General features: G+C 40.9%; 1 protein-coding gene across 1 annotated transcript in view; it reads right to left on the bottom strand.

Moving 5' to 3' along the window:
- Nucleotides 1–15678, bottom strand: part of LOC109465229 (neurabin-1-like) — a 34097-nt gene extending 18419 nt beyond the window's left edge. The window contains exons 1-2 of the mRNA XM_019762371.1: nt 15418–15678; nt 12820–14995 (exon numbers count right to left, since the gene is read on the bottom strand). Of these exons, the coding sequence (XP_019617930.1) occupies nt 12820–14995; nt 15418–15422 (2181 nt within the window). The 5' untranslated portion in view covers nt 15423–15678. The remainder of the gene's footprint in view (nt 1–12819; nt 14996–15417) is intronic.
- Nucleotides 15679–17290: the final 1612 nt, after the last annotated feature.

Genomic DNA, 17290 nt, shown 5'->3' with positions numbered 1-17290 from the left:
TAAACATCAATCGCCCAAGCACAGCCGTGGCAGCGTGGACCCGCCGCGCTGATAATCCCCGGTATTGTCCACAAATTATCAACAAATACGTGAAAATGAGGTGGAATAAGTGTCATGTAAATCTCAGAATACAAAGGCTGCTCATTAACGACCGAAATCTTGCGAAAGATTTCTTACGCAGAAGAAGTTTCGCAGCGGCGTTTCCATTACCAGTGGACAGTTCTGCGAAATTCTGCGGGACGTCCCGCAATCTTACGCACGGCCTTCCGCAATCTTACGCACGGCCTTCCGCAATATTTCGCACGGCCTTCCGCAATATTCCGCACGGCCTTCCGCAATATTCCGCACGGCGTTTCGCGATATACCGCAGGACGTACCGCGGTATTTCGCAGAACGTCCCGCGAAAACTGATGCGTATTTCGTGGCCTGTGCTGTAACTGTTGTCATTTGTGTCCACTGTGGGAACAAGTCTATCAACATCCTTACACACAAGTTAGTACAATAATAAACTCTGGTTTTCCTATGGGGAGACAGACCTGTACTTGCTTATATACATGCCGATGCACCTATTGGAACTGTAGACCTGGGTTTTATTCCCAGCAACAAAATTACAAAAAGAACAGTTTTCCTAAGAGAGTTTTTCTGTGAACAGATGTTTCAAAGAAATCACATTGCGGAGCACCAACATTAATGTAGAATTGAATACATTATAATAGATACTGCTCGATCTTGGCAAAGAAATGTTGCTTAGAAAACTACTGGAGAAGTATATGTATGAAACTTTTTAAGTTTAGAACTAAAACTAAAAGGATTTACATCCCTTCAGTCTGAATCAGTTAATATATTCCATTGCCACCGTTTTCAAAAATAAAATTCAAGAAACCGACGGAAAATCATACCAATAATTATTAGTGTCAACTTTTCTGACTTTGAATTTTGTACTTTATCTTTTCTGACATATTTCAGGAACTTTATTTTTTCATGTGCACATTTTTTACAAACACAAACCCCCAACCCAAGAGTTTCCAGTCCTTTTTTATCTCCACTAATAGCCACAACTAGATACTTAAATATACACTTGTCACACCTTACATGTTAAGTGTTGTAAACAGTGGGATTACCTGTGTAGGTTCACTTCATCAATCAACAAGTCTCCACAATGTCTAACCTGCCAGCACACAGTTCACATACAAATGCACATTATGTAGTTTATCAGATAACACAACACTGACCTTTTACACTACAGTCTATGAAAACATCTAGTGTAAAAGGTCAACCTGTTTACCACTGAAGTTTAATGGCTAAAGAACTACACACATATGCTAATACAAAGGTTCTATTATACCTTAGATTTGTGTGAAGTACACATTACAATTCAAGGAAAGGAGAATTAAAGGAGAAAACAAAGTAAACAAAAAGCATTATTGTCAACTTTCTGAGCAACCAAAGGCTGAAAAGACGATCTTATCCACAACCACCTTCAAGAAATTTCCTGAGGCCAATAAACTGAAGGGTGATTACAACTAAATTGTTTTCATACACGACAGCTCTAGTTAAATCCACCAGATACAAATTTAGCTACATAGTTAGCTCTCATCACCAGTAACCCAAGCTACTGGTGATAAGATAGACATAAAAGGAACAGGGGAAAAGCCTCTCTCATTGATTGTAGTTGTTCCACTATCTATGGCTGTTATCTGCCATCCCTAAGGGAGGGTGAACATGTCTTCCTTTCCTGATCTACAGTAGGCAGGGTCCAACTCTGATGACTATCTATCTCTATAAAGGAACTGGATAAAGTAAACGTTTTGGAACAGATCCAGGAACAGTTGGCACCATTGTTCAGTGATATACAGAGGTAGTTAAAATGCCCCTTGCTGATCTTGGCAATTCCCGAAGGAGACAGTGTCTAATCTATGTAACTTGCTGCTTTTCCAAGTGAGGCTTGGTGAAGTTGATATTGTGGATGGCATCAAATATGACATTACTTTTTGCCTGTCCTTCAAACTAATTTCATACAAACTAAGGAAGAGTGATGGGTATGGTATTTTGCAGCTACTGAACATGGGAGATGGGGTTTTGTGCGCGTGAAAAATTTGCGCGCGCGTGAAAAATTTGCGCGTGAAAATATGCAAATTAGCCGATTCCCAAGGGATTTAAAAACTTTTTGCTGTTTTGGACTTAAAAATATAGATGAAAAGTCATGAAATAGAATTGGGTATCATATTATCACATTCTAGAGTACATAGCCTTGTTTTGTAAACTTTTCAGTGCCTTTTAGGTGATTTTCAAAGTTTAAGTTTTCACGCGCAAAAAAGTTTGAAATTTGCGCGTGAAAGAAACTGCTTCATAAAATGCCAAATCAAGCTTATAGAATGGAGAAAAGCCTGGAATTGTTAAATTTAACAATACAAAACCTTGTATTAGTAACTGTTCCATGTTTTTCTGGCAAATTCAAGTAATTTTTTAATTTTAATGTTTCTTGGAAGATATGCAAATTAACCTATTCCCAAGGGACCTAAAAATTCAAACCGAAATTTCAGGTTGTAGATGGAAAATCATGTTACAGGGTAACATTTTTCTGCATTAGAATTTGGTACTGCATATTTTCTGACATTTTCAAAGGACTTTAATTTTTCACGCGCAAATTTTTCACGCGCAGAAAACCCGTTCCCGAACATGGTGTCGAATGGTTGGGTGGTTGGGTTAGCGGACACAGGATCAAGAGGTCACGGGTTCGAATCCCGGCATTCCTGGCAAGTTTATTACGTCCTTAGGAAAGGCTCTTTACATGAGTTTCCTTACTCCACCCAGGTGTAAAATGGGTACCTGACTATGGGACTACTGTTACCTAGTAGGCTACAGACTATGATCTATAGTATCATGTCAAAGGTTCAGTGAAAATGATTTCCCACCACAGTTGTGGGCAATAAAATGTCAATAATATTTTGTCATCCCATGCGTCTTCTTGATACAACGCTTTCAAAATCAATACAAGTGTCAATCAAACCAACGAGTATTGCTTGGGCAAGAGAACAGTTTCCTTGCAAAAGTCAATCACAATTTCCTATTTCATAGAAGTTATGATTTGTGAAATGAAAGCTTAAACTTTTTTATGCCATATCAACTATTAATGTGTACTTATTATGAACACTGATGAGACTGATAGCATAATGCATTACAAATGGACAAAAATTTTACACATACATACATATACAAGATAGAATTTCTACATATGCAATTTTTACAAATTATATTGTCTGTGAAACTCAATTTCCCTGATGTCTTTAAATTTGCATTTTTAATATCTACTGAGTTTCTCAATTCATCACAAAGTGACTAGACTGGCCAACCACAACAAAGGGACACTCCATTAACACCTAGGTGAGGATGTGCAGAAGGTGTGATGAGGGTGGGGTCAACCATTAACTCATGCTGGGTGGGGATAAGGACTGATGACCTCAAATTATACCTTGAAGGACACAAGTTATAGTGTCTAGAGGACAGTAATTATAGTGAAACGCAGACATCCCTGGGGTTGTCTCAACAGTTACTCAAGCAACTGGAAGGATGTTGAAAACTGTCAGAGGTTTCAAATAGCATCCGGTACTTTTCATGAGTGACTGAAACGTAGTAGATGCTACTTAGCAGCAACATTATTCCGCGGTCAGTCTGAAGTGAACACTGTCATGTATTTTCATCATGCAAAATTGCATGTTCAGAATATCTTTACATACAAATCTTTAAAATCACATGCATATTGCAAGCTGAATGTGGGTATTTCGAGTCCTGAACAGGGACAGGGGCCAAACTAAAGTGTAGTAAAGATTTATATATGAGGGAAGCATAACTCTAGAACAGCCCTATAGCAGATATAAGTAACATAAAAACTGCACCTGTCTAAACGGGATTACAGTGGGTTACAGAACTTTTCCAAACAAGGAAAACACTGGTGGTGGCACGGGTCTAGCCAGGGAAAATAAAGACTATTACGCACGCTGGGAGTAATGCCAATACTGTAAACTGATGACGACGATTCAAATTCAAACCGCATAACACTGAACACCCATATCTGGTAACCAAACACTGTTCAACACTACCATCTTGCCAACAGATAGGTGTAACTATTTACTTTGATGAGCTAACAACGAATGTTGTTTACACTTGTGATAACATGTTATGTAGGGTATGTTAATCTGGCTGCATTAAGTCCTATCTGAAATACAGGCATTTCAGATTACAGTTGCTAAGTCACACTACTTCTACCATTTCAGACAGGCGCTAGATGTTTGAAAGATATTTCAAACTGCTTGCAGTCTAAAACTTGGTGGCGCCACCGCATATCTCAAAACATTTGCAGTTCATGGAAGTGGCCAGGCATAGCAGCGAGCGTCCGTGCTTGTTTTCTCATGCATACAGCTCAGGCTCTTCGAGGGAAGATAAATATGAGGACGGAATCTGAAATGCCAGAGAAGGGGGCCAAGTGGCCGGAATCTACAGACCTCCATCTGGGAAACTGGCAAGAGTCAACAACATTTCCCCTGTCTTTTTCCACATCATTACATCTGATTCAGGAAGGGACTGTGGTCACTTTTTATCTAGGGGTAAACAGTGCACAAATCAATGTAAACCTTGGAGGGTAGCCAGGGAGGGGACACATGATACGTGATTTTGGTGTCCTATTCAACGTGAAATCACCACCCTGCAAAAGTTTCCATTTATTACTAGTTATAACTACTACAAAATTTGTAACCTGGTGACCACAAAAATAGATTTATTTACAGTAAACCCCTCAAAGATTAACACTGACAAGTGCACTATTGAGAAATGGAATTCTAATATGAATTGTAGTAGCCCAATTCCAACAACAGCATTTGGTGGTTTATATATTCAAAATAAATATAGGAAAAACAGTCTACCATCCTTCCCTAGAGGATTACATTGGGACGTTTCTATAAACAGTAATTAGGACATTCATAACTAATCCTGTTAAAAGGTACAGATAACAATGTTTCGTGTTATAGAAAACATTGTTTGCAGAAAAAGCTGATTATGTCATTAGACAATTTGCAAATGCAAGAGCAATTTGGTTGCACAATATTCTTACTAAAATTACCTTTGGTGTAAGTACTTGATAATTCAGATCTTTCTGCCAGAAAATTGTTATCCATATTCACATTTGGATATAACACATCTGTTACGATATACACTAAATAGACAGTGTAATATTTACAACGTAATCATATAAACAGTATTTACTGATGCAAATCGTATGGCAGATGGTCCATGAAATGCTTCATTTCCAACTTTCAGCATTTCCAAATGTCTTTGATGGACAAAATATATGGTGTCAGCCGTGGGGAATACTATTATTATATCGCTGAAGTAGCAGTCTTTTAACACAATATTATTGATAATTGTGCCAATGTATTTTGCATAATGTAGGACATAGAGCATAACAGCTATCCATGTCAGGTCTAGATAGCAACTTCGTTTCACACACACACACACACACAAAAAAACCTCCCGCTTTCTCGTAGTCTCCGTAGCATTATAGAACTGTGGGTTTGGTGGTCTTCAGCTGTTTTCTGATCAGCCCAGTTAAAAAACGGGGGTAATTCAACCAGGCCGGCTATATATTGTCTATATGCAATCAGAAAATAGCACATAAAAGCTCCCAAGGACCATGAAGACCCCCTAAACCCCCAGTTTTTGGCATGCTATAAAGGCTAGGTTTATCTGACATTTATTAAAACAGATCCATTTCTTTTATGTGAAATTTGAACCCCAACCACATGATATTATATCCTTTCAAGCCTTCTTAAGTACACATTTGGGACAGCAGACTTTCCCATATGTAGCTCGCAATGTCAACAATTGCACCATCTTGCAACAACTCCAGGGTTCGTCCTTAATTGGTGAATGTCTATGAACTGAAGTTGTACACTTGGGGCTACAGAAATTCAACTTGGATTCAGCCTTAATTCCTTACATCTCTAAGCTGGGCTAAGTTTTCTACTTAAGTTTCTAATACACAATCTGCACTCTGAGCGAGAAAGCCAGACAGTCTGGCTGCTATTCAATAAGGAAATCAAAAGGTGGTGTCTACTTACTGTAATGTGATTTGTAAAGGCAGGTCAGTAATAACCTGAACCTTGTTCACACGTCAAAGGATGTTCAGGGCTGCTCAAGGAATAAATATTTGATGCACAGAAAATAGTTTGTGGGAACTGCATTCTTTTCAGACAACATAATGGTAACATCCTTTCGAACGTTTCTAAACACGGACTATGAGACCCCCCAAAAATACCGTTTATCTATCAATTGGTTTGGATGTTCAAATACTTTATAGGCAAAACACATACACTGTGCTACGGGATCGTACAAAAATTTAGTAATGTAAATATTACACAATCATTCTACTTTTGCTGGAAAATTGGAAACAATTGGCTCTGCATTTGATTCTATGTTTAGTTTAGACATACATGTACTAGTAATACAAAGGCATAAGACTTTAACTTAGTTCAAGACGATTTTAACCCCATTTGAAACAGTTGCCTTTTCTTCTACTCTTTACCTGTTGTTGGTCACCAGTGTACATGTACTTCTCCCAAGAGCTTTAAATTCCACATTATTTTATGCATTTTATATGGTACAGCTTGGCCTACTCATATATGTCTCTACCTGTGTGTTGAAGATAACCTGGTCCAAAACAAAAGTTACTGGTCCATGGCAGAAAATCCCTTTATATCCACTGTGTGCTGACCCACATACAACTATTTACCCCAAGATTTACACATGCTTTGGATAGCCTCGTATTCATAAACACTGAAAAATTGTCAAAAATGCATAGGTCAGACTGTAGGCATGCATGTGCTATATATTCAAATATTGTTTTTAAAAAATTACATACATGTATGTTAATGCACATTACTTGTCTATATTTCAGACATTCAAATAAAAAATTAAAGGCAAATACAATCATGCTACACCAAAGTGAATGTAACATAGTACTGCTCACAACATTTGGAAAAAAAATCATCTAATTGTCTGCATATACAGTAACTGAATTTGATCATGTACAAGACAGCAATTTGCTTTAATGATATTACATTGTACGTGATGGCCATATGAACAAAAATAGGTTATACCTTCTATTGTAATGTTATTATCAGTATTAAGGCCACACCAATTTAATTTCTTGGTTAACGGATTCGCCTCTTCATTTTTTTCTGATTTGCAAATAAAAATAAAAATTCAGAATCAAGTGCAAAATGCTCATATTTTGCCCTGAACAGTTGAAAACAGTTCTTTTCTTACTACTTGTTACAGTCATTCCCTCTTTCAATGCAGTGCTACCATTAAATGTTCAAAATTCATTGTTTAAATTTTGAACCAGCCTGGTGTGTTGACTTCATGGCTCATATCGTACCATTTTGGGCCATAATAGGATGCCTAGGCCTGTTTTTATTTTTTATTTTTTTCGCCCGCCCGCTCCATTATTTTTCTAGAAAAATCCGTTAACCAAGAAATTAAATTGGTGTGGCCTAAGTATGACAAATAATGATAAGACATAATTCTTCATTGTCAGAAGCATTTCCCAAGCTATGCACTATGTCATCTAGAAATAGACCTTGACACATCTCTCTGTAATAGATACACTTGGGAAAGCACTTGAAACAAGTGACTCTACTTTACTGCACATAGATAGGTAATAATTATCCCTATGTTTGTGCTAGGGCACTGCTGAACAAACCAGGATGTCACGTACATCATATCTAGTTTTCGACAGGGACAGTACTTGATGAATCTTCTTGATAATGATTTAGTAAGTGACCCGATTCATTCTTCTGAATTTCGCTGATGTATACCTGTAATATCCATAAATAGTTGACGATTTTCTCTATAAATTTTAACTGAAACATCTGCAAAAGCATACACTTTTTCAGCCATACAAGACCAGCAAAGAAAAATGTGCAAAGTATGCCATGGCATTTATTCCCAGTGCAGAAACATGTGTTTGTATAAACGTCCAGACATTTTTGAGCATGAACTATTTTGGAAATGGCCACCATTCTGTATGTAGAAATTTGTGATGACACGTTTTAAGCATAATGGACATAGTTTGAACATCTATACATGAATGCTGATGCCATTGTCCACACATACTTGTCATGAGTACAGTTTAAACCTCTTCACTCTTTGTGTAGTGGGTCCAGGCTTGCCGCTATTCTCTTCTGTTGTTCTCGGAGGCTCTAATTCAACCAGGCGGGTCAGAAGTGTTGGCACAAAGCATACCATGGTTATCCCCCATAACTGCTGGCTACTAGAGCCTTACATATCCAGGCCACACCTAACTAGTCTACACTTATTTCCAAGCAGATGAAGTGGTCAGCTCGGTGTTCTTTTTAAAACTTTTTGTATGTTTTTTCTAGTGGTAATTGCAATCCTGGGAAGAAAAATGCAGACCACTAAAACAAACGAAAAAAAGGGCTCAAAAACATGTCTAAAAGCTGTATCCCACATCTGCTTGGAGATTATTCTAAGCAAATAAAATGTGAAATACATATACCTAGAAAAACAGCCATCAACATTTTGAGATGGAACTTACAAACAAGTACATGTATACTGTACTATGGATTGTTAGATAAATATATTATTATTACAATACAAATTAAACATGCGATAGTATTCATATGAGCAGCATACAACTAACAAGTATCCAACATTTTGTAGCACTAGCATCAAATTGAACGACATACATGTACAACAGGAAGGAGCTGGTTACCATTTTCAACATTTGTGCATACTGCGAAATAGTTAAGATTTATGTCAGACACAACAAAAGACAGCAACACAGAGCGATCTAAAAAAGTCTAAATATGGGGGACAGTGGGTGAGGTTGGGGGTCCTTCAGTGTCAGTTTCAGTAATAATGCCAGCTGTCACTGGTTCTTTTGCACAAACCCTATTGTACTATGTAGGACAGTCCATCCACAAGCAGTCACTGACATTTGTTTTACTGTGACACTACTACTAGTATTCTGTCCGCTCTATATCTGTTATAATAGATTCAACAGTCTGTCATTTTGAAACAAAGTTCTAAAAATCCTATCCTAAAAAAAACTGAAAACAAGCAGGTGCAAAAAGGTAACCAAGCGTGAAAACCTGCATTTTATAATGGCCATAAATTATCTCAGTCATGTATTGGGGTAATTTCCTTCTTTATGACACAAAAGGCCCAAAATTAGGCTTGCATATATGTAAGACAATATCCTTCAAATGCATGTAGTATAAGCCCTTGACTTGAGTAATATATAGCTCTTGAACATTTTTACTGGGAACTATAGAAATCTGTGTATACATGTAAGTAAAGTATATAACAGTTCAATGTTATGGTAATAAACTTTGTAAAGGGAGGAATTGTATCAGTTTCCATGTCTGTAAACTGATCTGTATCCTTTTTTATGCTTTACTGGCTGCAGAAATTCCACCTGTGATAATGTACCTGTTTTCCTTTTATGAACATGAGTACTATACAGTGTTGTTAGCTATTTTTTTTGTACAGTGTACCTCTGCAAAGAGATGACAAGTCAGAATTTATAGCCAAAAACATCACCCATAGAAGCCTGGAAATTTGAGCAGGGTAAAACCATAGGAGGAGGAAAGACCTCCCTTCTCTTGTTTCTCTGTTTATGTTCCACATTTTCACTTCAGAGCAAAGAAGTCAAAGTACTCCTAGATCCTAAACATTGGAGTTCATTTAACGATCAAGTATACATACCACAAGTTATAGCAATGTGTTCTATACAGTCCCTGTGTAAGCCATACATAAGTAAGCAATAATAAAACATTCAATGTAATTGTTATGGGACAAATCATGGTGGGAAAATGTAGTTAATTAGTGTCTTCTCTTGTTTTAAGTTGGGTAATTTCTAACGCCCATGCATAGACATGATCAATTAACTGAGCTTTCAAAACACAATTTCCATAATAATTAATTACTTATTGAAGTTCTCAGTTGTTCTTGAATGGTAGCATAATTGATTACAGTCTATTACTAGCACACACATCCCCACCCAAAGTGAGTCCATGTATGTTGACAAACAGTACAGAAGTGTTGGGAGAGACAAAAGTGCACTGTGCATGCTGACAGACCAGGTAATATTTGGCAAATGGATGAACTCAGAGTGTCGGCATCCACCCGAGCACAGGGTCACATGGTGTTTTATTCCCGCCGCATGCCAGCATGCAAGCCAACGTCAGGCTCGGGCAAGTCCTTTTATAGCAGGCAAGCGCACACAAACAAACAAACAGACAGACAAACGCACGCTCCTTCGCCATGCCTAGGTGAAAGTCACGGCCGTACCGGCTTGGGCCAAGGTCGCCAGGGGTCATTGCGGTACACGCCCGGGCGTTGGGGCTTGCTCAGAGCTTTCATGGACCTCCCGGCCAAAACTCTGGTCCCATCACCTAAACGGGCACCCGGGTAGGGAAGATGGACAGGGCGAGTGGCAACGCCAACAGCGCAAAAATGGCTGGTATTTCCTCAACACCAACCCCCACAACCTCACACGCTATAAATACTGCAACAACAGCTCCACAATATTGATATAACTAAAACATAAACGATTTTCACCATTCATTTTCCTAACACCTTCCTATCACAATACTGTCATATAAACTGCGAAAACCACAATCATAACATGATTCATTCTTAGTCACATCTAAGTTTTAGTATACTGACAACTGTGACAATGACCCATGTTCAGGTATGACACTTCTTGAAGTTTTTCTGTTTTGACCTCAAACCTATTAATTATAAAAGTCCACAGGATATCCTGTACTCCCAGTAAAGCTGACTCAGACAGGTATGTTCATACACCCAGGGTTACTATGTCACAACACATTCTTCACACTTCCTGTTACTACAAACATTTTAACCCAGAAAAAAGACTTTGGTATAGTTGGGCTGTATCTACAAAAGAAATTCCCCACTAAATGTAGTGCTTCGCGAAGCTCACAGCGAAAACCTGTTTTTGTGCCAAGAAATACAATGTGAAAGGTGTTCAACCAAAACCCATTAGCAGTAAGGAATAAGTGACTGCCTCTAGGCTAAAATTCCATTTTCAAGGACAAAGAAGCAATCTGGCGGAATAGCATGTAGTTTTCCAACAGCAACTATATGACACTGTAACTGATTCATAAATTAAAGACAGCTCCTTCTATATAATTTCTGTGAAGTAGGAATATTGAACAAGGTCTAGCAATGATTCGACTGAATAAGCCTAGTTTAATACTACAAAGTACACATTTACATGTACTTCATTGTCATTGTCAGCCAATACTTATGGCTATAGTTATGCCTTTCCGTTTCAATAAGCCGTATAACTGGCCATTCCATTACTTTTATGACATGTACTTTGGGGCTCTTCAAACTGACACATGAGCAGTACACATGGAACTAGCAGTATGGTCATAGTGTCCAAAGCAATTGCCACCCTCTTCGTAAGCACATTAGCACTACACCAGCTAGCCATGGACATATAATAAGTGATCCATGAAGGAGGAATATACACGACCTGCTTTTAGGAAAGAGGACAGAACAAAGTTGTTAACATGCATAAAATACTGTTTGACATCCTTTCAGGTGTGAAATTTTAAGCAGTACTGTGGCAAGACTTGGTTGGTTGTGTCCTTGAAAAACATGTCATAGCTGGGAGTACGTCTCAACCTGAAATAAATTCAACTGGCGCTCAGTCATCGCAAGGACACTGGAATTTCTTTTCTACTAATCTAAATGTAAGGTAGTTGAAACATGTTGTCAGAATAGCTAACCTGTCAGGACAAATTCATTTACTGTTAATCCAATTATTTTAAGACAAAACGTTGCACAAGGACTATTGAATGTCGTGTCCATGATTACCTAAGTACTGTTCATATTGATTGAGAAATACATTTGTATCTGGAAACCGGTTCTCACGGCTTTTTTCAATTAATGGTAGCACTAGTAGACAGTTGGATCAATGTATTGGAAGATGGGCAGTTTTCCAAGTTGACTTGGGCAGTGAGTAAGGAAAAAATATCCATTTCTAACTCTGGCATGAAATGGGCAACTGCCACTGAAATGTCACGCGGAAAATTCAAATTTCAACTGTCGTGTTCTAACTCGGTATAAACCGTTTTGCAGGGGACGCCAGCACCCACGAAGGGTCAAAGTCTGCAATTTAACCCCGAGGCTCTCGGATGGTCCAGCAGTTTGTTTACCCCATCTTTGGAGTGCAATAACAATATCAGCTGACAAGATAATGGGTCAAAGGTCACTACAGCAGCTGCTCAAAGGTCTTACATTCAAATATAGCCGTGGTGTCTTATATAACGTTAAAGCAGCATATGTCCATTTTCGTTGTCAAAATTTCTTTTGATATGATTTTAAAAGGATATAATAAATAATGATATATGTACCATAAGCCTATTAACACTTAGAAGCAATCAAAAGAAAGATACCAGGATATATGTTTTAGTGATTCAAAGTACATGTACATCACTAGAAACATGAGAGGTGAACCCTATATCGTGTTCAAAATTAAACCAGCCCCTCCATAGGGAAACCTCTCCCAAATCTAAGGACAAACAGTTTAGACTCGAAATTAGAGAGATCGTCACATCATTTTGTGTAAGAATCCTTGTTACCCACAATGCACCATGGCAACTACTTCAACTCAACTGTTACTCTGTACCATCATGCATTGTGGCTACCATCAGGCATTGTGGCTAGTATTGACAATTTCAAGGTGACGCAAATAACAAGAACACCAACCTTGATGGGTTTCTTGCTGAACTTGACCTTTGGCACTCTTCCCGTGATGCTCATGTCTTCGTCATCGCTGGAGATTCCTGGCATCTCGGCCTGCGCCCAGTAATCCACGGGAAATTCATTCTCACTCTCGTCCTCACCTTCTGTGGTCACCTCGGACTCTGACATCCGCTCATTCCCTACATCCTTCTCTATTCTATCCTGGGGTGCGAACCCATCATGGAATGAGGTAGATTTTGCTTCTACAGCGGGAGAAGAGGAAGATCCTTCGAAGACGTCGCCGTCAGAGAGAAACTCGTCGCTGGCCCGCTTGCTGCGAAACGCCGTCACGTCCTCTTCCGAGCTGTGCGAGCTGTGGTGCTGGTACTCTGCGTTTTTCCGCCAGCGATTGGGGGTCATCGGGGGTTCTTCTGGCTCTAGTTGCTCGTCGCTTTGCATAGGCTCGTCCTCATCTTCATCTTGCCGCAAGGGTTCGTGGGATTGTGCTTGGAATGCTGGGTAACTTTCCTCTTCTTCTTCTTCCTCTTCATCTTGCACGGGCGCTCCTTCCTTCAGCAAGGTGTCTGCCAGGGACTCGGTGTTCGACGCGAAAAGTAGGCGCCTGGTGGCGGCTTCTTCGTAAGGCTCCGGGGAATCCTGCTCGAAGTTTGGCGCCGTCTCTCCCTCGGCTGGCTCCTCCGCGTCCACTCCGACCTCGTTTTGATCCACGGTGACCAACTCGGCGTGTAGCAAGATGTCGTCTTCCTCACCTGGCGACATCATTTCCTCTTCCCGTTCTTTCCCGTAGACAGAATCTGCAGGTGCCTTCGTACCTTGCCGGCTACCGATCCACTCTGACGCTGTCTCATTATGTAAAACACCCTCCGAATCTTTGATATCACCGTTAAGAGTCCTCCCGTACCTTGGCTTTGGTACATTTTCTTCCTGCTCTTGCCTTGGTTCTGTGGTTCTCTCCTTTGCTATGGGAGAGAAGCTGTCCTCTCTGTCCCGGGAGGTCTTCTTTGCTTTAGGTGACAGACTCTCTTCTTGATCGTGAGACACGTGCACCCTTGTTTTGGGAGTATTGTTCTGTTCCCAGTGTCTCAAACCTGTTATTTCCTCTGTATCCTCTTTGTCAAAACATCCCGACAGCCTTCGTTTCTTCGCTTCATCCTCCTTCGCTATCAAGTCTCGCAAGTCGGCTACGTTCACTTTGGGCGACACTTTCCTTGTGGGCGACATCGGTGGCGATTTTAGCTCTGACCTGTCAAAATTATCGGAATATCCTGATAACCTTCTGGATATTGGGCCTGGGCTGACGTCTGGGGTCCTATCAATGATGTGAACTGGTTTCTCTCTAGGAGGATCGTCTAAGCTGTCTAAAGAATCGGCGCTACTGCTACGTATCCTAGAGTCCCACTTGGAGGTGACCCCGTTTTCTCGCTTGTCCGATTCGGACGTTTTCCGATACCTGGACTCCCTTACAGATCTCGGGACGTTGGCGTCCCCGTCTTGCAAAATCTCGCCCGAAAACCTTTTCTCCAGCCGATCCGTGCTCGCTGAGCGAAAACGGTTCGTCGGCACCTTTCTGTCGGCCGTGGCCTTCTTTTCCAAACTCTCAAAGAGTTTCCGCGTTTCCGAAAACCTGGCTGCGTGCGACACGGTCTCATATCTATCCATCTCTCTACTCAGCCGTCTTTCTATGTTTTTCTTGGCATCCTCTCGGTTCCTGTAGGTTCGTTTTTGCGGCGGCTTACTAGACTCAACTGTGGAATTGGGTTGTGCGGCACTGTTTCCACTACTACTGCTGCTGCTGCTGTTTTTTGTTGAGGCACTTGTGTCTGCCTTGTTCCCAGCCTGCTGAGCGTTTGTGCTCGCGGCATTTAGCTTGTTTGGCTCACTGTTTTCCCTTTCCTCGATCCCTCCCCCATGTGGACTGAAAATAGACTTGAGTTTGGAAATGTTGGTCCCAACTTGATACTTGCCCTCCCCATATCTCTCTGCACTTCGTGACCGTTGTATGGCGGGTTCTCGGCTCCTCTGGGCCAGAGGCCTGTCGCTGTCCTTCTGAAAGGTGGACTTCAAGGCGTTGATGTCGACAATCGGTCGGGAACGAAGCCTGCCTGTCTCGGGATCCCTCGGCGTTCGAGTCCGTGCGGTGGCCCGCACTTCGCTGTACACTTCCTCCGCTACCTTCGACCTGTGGGACCGGAACAGATCATGTAACGTTACGTTGGTCATTGATGTACAAATCTATCGATCTTTTCTACGAGTAAATCTACGATAACAAAGCAAGTACTCTTCTCTAGGCTCGCCCTGGAAGGTGATAGCACCGTGACAAGGCAGGGTATACACATAGGATTGGGTAAGTCGTCATGCTTTGGGGAATGCCAAACAAAACTTCAGCCGAAGCGACTGAGGAAAAAACTGCGAGCAAAAATCGTCTGCAGAGACGGACGCGTACATCTTACGTGGTACAACAGGGATATGCCAGGTCAAAATAGGCCAATGATCACCAGAAGACCCCAAGGAAACGTTTGGCTGACATTTACAGCTACAGCTTGGGGCAAGATCGCGATATTTGGACGGTTTACGCGAATCAGATCACCGCAAACAACTCACATCATACTACAGCGGTGTTGGAGGTTGGCCAAAATGTGGAGCGATCAGTCGCGTCAATGGTGGATTCCGGCGACTGAGACGGGTGGTGTTGGTCCGATGGTAGGTCGTTCAGACCCCGGGCTTGCTGTTGGCGGATGGACTTGACTCGGCCCGCGAGACGAGGCTTCATTGCAGCAGGACGGGGGCAGGAAGGCGATGAGGACCCTCCACGGCTCGTGCAATGGCCGCCATTACAACTATGGGATGGTACAATCAGGACCACGTACTCCCCCATAGTAAAAGCCGATTATGAAGTTTCAGGACGATATGACGAATAAAGTTGGGCTTTTCACACAATATTTAACAATTTTGGATATCTATATGCAAATTTTATTCTTTACTATCATTTGCTTGTTGTGAAAATAAATAAGGAAGGAATTAGGAATTGAAACTTGCTTATCAGGTAGAAAATTTTGGGAGTACCGAGGCTTGGTAAGCCTGCAGGAAGCGCCGCTCCTTTGTGCGCTTCCTAAAAGCGCCCTCTTCTGAGGCCAGCAGTACTGCAGGCTAGCCGACGCTGGAAAGCTGTTGAACCTAGATAACAATTTTTACAGTCAACCTTTTCAAAATTTCACCTCTGTGATTAATTTTTGGAATGATATCCCGTAAAATAGTGAGGGTAAGGTCTCAAATTGACAGGTTTTGAACCCTAGAGGAACTTCTCAGGGCGCAAAGATGTTGGCTTTGTGGTGCCATATTACCTAGCACCATAAATATGACAGGGCAGAAAGGGGCAAGCAGGTGCAACGCTGGCGTGGAGAAACGTGGATATGCAATACTTTAACATGTCGCTTGGAGGAAAATGTTGCGACTGTGACGTTCAGATATCATATTACGCCTAATACAAGTGTTAGCGTAATTGTGCCCATGGCTTTGTGCCAGCGGAGGCGATAGAGTTCAACGGTAGAATGGTGGGGGCGTGACTTCAGAAAATCATGTGTCGACTTCGTGGCGAACGTACGTTTCTTTTAATGGTAATTGTCACGCAAGAAAAGACCCTGCTTTAATACAGGAGGAGTGACACTCCGACTGTCATGAGATAAATGATACCGGTACTACCAGAGGACCAAAGAGGGCAGGAGGAACATGGAAAGGCTGGACATTTTTGAAGATGTGAAAAATAAAAATCCTAATTTTGCACATTTGCGAATGGGAACTTGCTTCCTAATAGCGCCGTCGATCCAAGACCATAGCACTAACAGTACTGCAGATTGTCTGAAGTTGCATAGATGCTGAACCTGAACAAAAAACTTACGATGGCGTTGTCTCTTATTACCTTCGCCAAGAAGGTTATGTTTTCAGTAGCGTTTGTTTGTCTGTTTGTCTGTCTGTCTGTTTGTGAACAGCATAACTCAAGAAGCTTAATATGTATTGTCATGAAACTTGGTAGGTGGGTAGGTCTTGATGAGACCTAGAAATGATTAGATTCTGGGCCCCCTGGCGGCTTTTGTTGGTACTGCAGCAGAACTTCCGGTTTTGATATCTCGCGATCTGGACATGCTAGGGTGACGAATTTTGGTTGGTAGATAGCTCTTGAGGTGGGGAAGAAGTGACATGAGTTTGGGCCCCCTAGCAGCTTGTTCTGGAACTGCAGGAGCGTTTCTTGAAAAATCTCCGAAGGTTGATAACTCAAGAACCGGTTGACGGATTGTCATGATTTTTGGTATGTAGGTAGCTGAAGTGATACTTGACATAATCAGATGACAATTATGCAAATCAGGAGTTAATTTGCATAATTAATGAGGACATTCTATAAATCTGCTTCGTTCGATTATAGGACTTTGAAACACTTGTGACATGTAATTGAGAACTAGAAAAACATCTGAGGATATAG

The sequence above is a fragment of the Branchiostoma belcheri genome, unplaced genomic scaffold, assembly GCF_001625305.1.
Source record: "Branchiostoma belcheri isolate BF01 breed outbred unplaced genomic scaffold, Haploidv18h27 scaffold15, whole genome shotgun sequence".
In the NCBI taxonomy this organism is placed as follows: domain Eukaryota; kingdom Metazoa; phylum Chordata; class Leptocardii; order Amphioxiformes; family Branchiostomatidae; genus Branchiostoma; species Branchiostoma belcheri.
Note: the sequence above shows the minus strand (reverse complement) of the source record. Positions and strands in the feature narration are given on the sequence as shown.